The sequence below is a fragment of the Acyrthosiphon pisum genome, chromosome A1, assembly GCF_005508785.2.
Source record: "Acyrthosiphon pisum isolate AL4f chromosome A1, pea_aphid_22Mar2018_4r6ur, whole genome shotgun sequence".
Lineage (NCBI taxonomy): Eukaryota > Metazoa > Arthropoda > Insecta > Hemiptera > Aphididae > Acyrthosiphon > Acyrthosiphon pisum.
Window position 1 is genome coordinate 4,003,908 of NC_042494.1, and position 2,145 is coordinate 4,006,052.

At 31.7% G+C, this 2,145-nt stretch overlaps 1 protein-coding gene across 1 annotated transcript; it reads right to left on the minus strand.

Annotated features, from left to right (window-relative positions):
* Positions 1-480: 480 nt before the first annotated feature.
* Positions 481-1,431, minus strand: LOC103311559. Its single transcript, XM_008191208.1, has one exon. It carries the CDS (start codon positions 1,429-1,431, stop codon positions 481-483), a length of 951 nt encoding a protein of 316 aa, XP_008189430.1.
* Positions 1,432-2,145: the final 714 nt, after the last annotated feature.

Below are 2,145 nucleotides of genomic sequence, written 5' to 3' on the forward strand. Positions count from 1 at the left end.
GGATGGGCTGGCGTGAATTGAATCGTATTTGGTCGACCAATGACTGGATATCGTTTGAACATCTTTGGAAATTCATTTTAAAAAAAATTAAAGAATAACTTAGAAAAAAACAATTTGATGAGATGATGAGAAAATTAGTGAACGAGACACAACTTGCTCAAACACTTAATCGTTAGTAACTGAATACATGATAAAATAAATTTTTTTGTCATGACTGGATATAATAAAAAAAAAATAATCAACTTTAAAAAATTAAAAAAAAAAATAATTGTAAATTTGTTTATCAAATTTAGATAAAAAAAACAGTGTAACCAACATGAGTAGAAATGAAATACTGTAAATATTTTTACGAGGTAGAATTTCGTAGACAATCAGTGTGAAATGTGTTACACGGTAAAATAAAACTCTTCAAGGGGGACATTCCCCCTTGAAAAAAAAAAATTACCGTGGAAAAGCTGGCTGTGAACATACAAATATATACTACTCTTTCACTGATCCATGCTGTTCAGGCTGTGTAGGCTGTTTTTTTATTCCTGTTATCTTCATAATTGTACTTCGAAGTTGAATACTCAATGTTGGTATAGCAAGTCGGTTGATCATAAATTCTTTAGCAAGTTCTCGACCCAAGCTTCTAAGATAATTTCGATGAGTAATAACATTGCCAGTATTTTCCCAATAAATTATTTGGCTATTGATTCCCGCAATATTCATTAAAGAGAAAAATATTGTCAATGGCCATCTACAGCTTACTCTAGAAACAGAATATTCTCCCTTCAGTTCGTCAACAACATCTACTCCGCCTTTTGTAGAGTTGTAAAAGGTAATAATCTCGGGTTTATTTTGGTCACCAGAATCTGTATCTATAACGCCTTGATTATGCATACTAGATACCAATATGACATTTTTGTTTTTACGAGACACATACGACGTAATCATTAGATTTTTACTATATCCAAATAAAGTTGAATTTTTTTCCCTACGTTTAGTATCTAAAAAGCAAGGTGGGATTTCTTTTTTATTTTTGCGTAGAGTTCCAACAGTTGTCAAATTATGATTTTCAAGCAACTCATTTACCAATGGTATGGAAGTGTACCAGTTATCTATCGTGATATTTCGACCAGTTTTAGAAATTGGAGTTATCATCCTTTTTACAATACTTGATGGCTTATTTTCAAATTTGAATGGGCCGTCAGGCCGTGTTCTTACATATACCTCCATGTTAGAAATAAAAAAAGTACGTGAATCCACCAATGCTTGAATTTTTATGCCATACTTATTTGGCTTGTTCAGGATATACTGACGAAAACTACACCTACCTCTAAATGCTTCGAGCATTTCATCGATAGTGCAGTTTTCCCCAACAGTATATACAGCTTGACAACGTACAAATCCATCGAATATCATTCGGATGGCGGCTAGTTTGTCATACATTTTTCTTTCAGTTCTTGTATTTATATCATCGAACCTGAGTGCACGAAAGTAGTATATATTTGTATGTTCACAGCCAGCTTTTCCACGGTAATTTTTTTTTTTCAAGGGGGAATGTCCCCCTTGAAGAGTTTTATTTTACCGTGTAACACATTTCACACTGATTGTCTACGAAATTCTACCTCGTAAAAATATTTACAGTATTTCATTTCTACTCATGTTGGTTACACTGTTTTTTTTATCTAAATTTGATAAACAAATTTACAATTATTTTTTTTTTAATTTTTTAAAGTTGATTATTTTTTTTTTATTATATCCAGTCATGACAAAAAAATTTATTTTATCATGTATTCAGTTACTAACGATTAAGTGTTTGAGCAAGTTGTGTCTCGTTCACTAATTTTCTCATCATCTCATCAAATTGTTTTTTTCTAAGTTATTCTTTAATTTTTTTTAAAAATGAATTTCCAAAGATGTTCAAACGATATCCAGTCATTGGTCGACCAAATACGATTCAATTCAACGCCAGCCCATCCAGAATTCTCTACATTTGTATCTAGGTTACGAACTTTTAAGTCGTTTCCATCGAACACCGGTCAAAATAAGTACAAATTAGCCGAATGCGGATTTTACTATATCAATCTCGACGATGCAGTTCAATGTCATTGGTGTGGAATAATTCTGCATAGTTTTGAAATCGATGATAATTGTTCATAG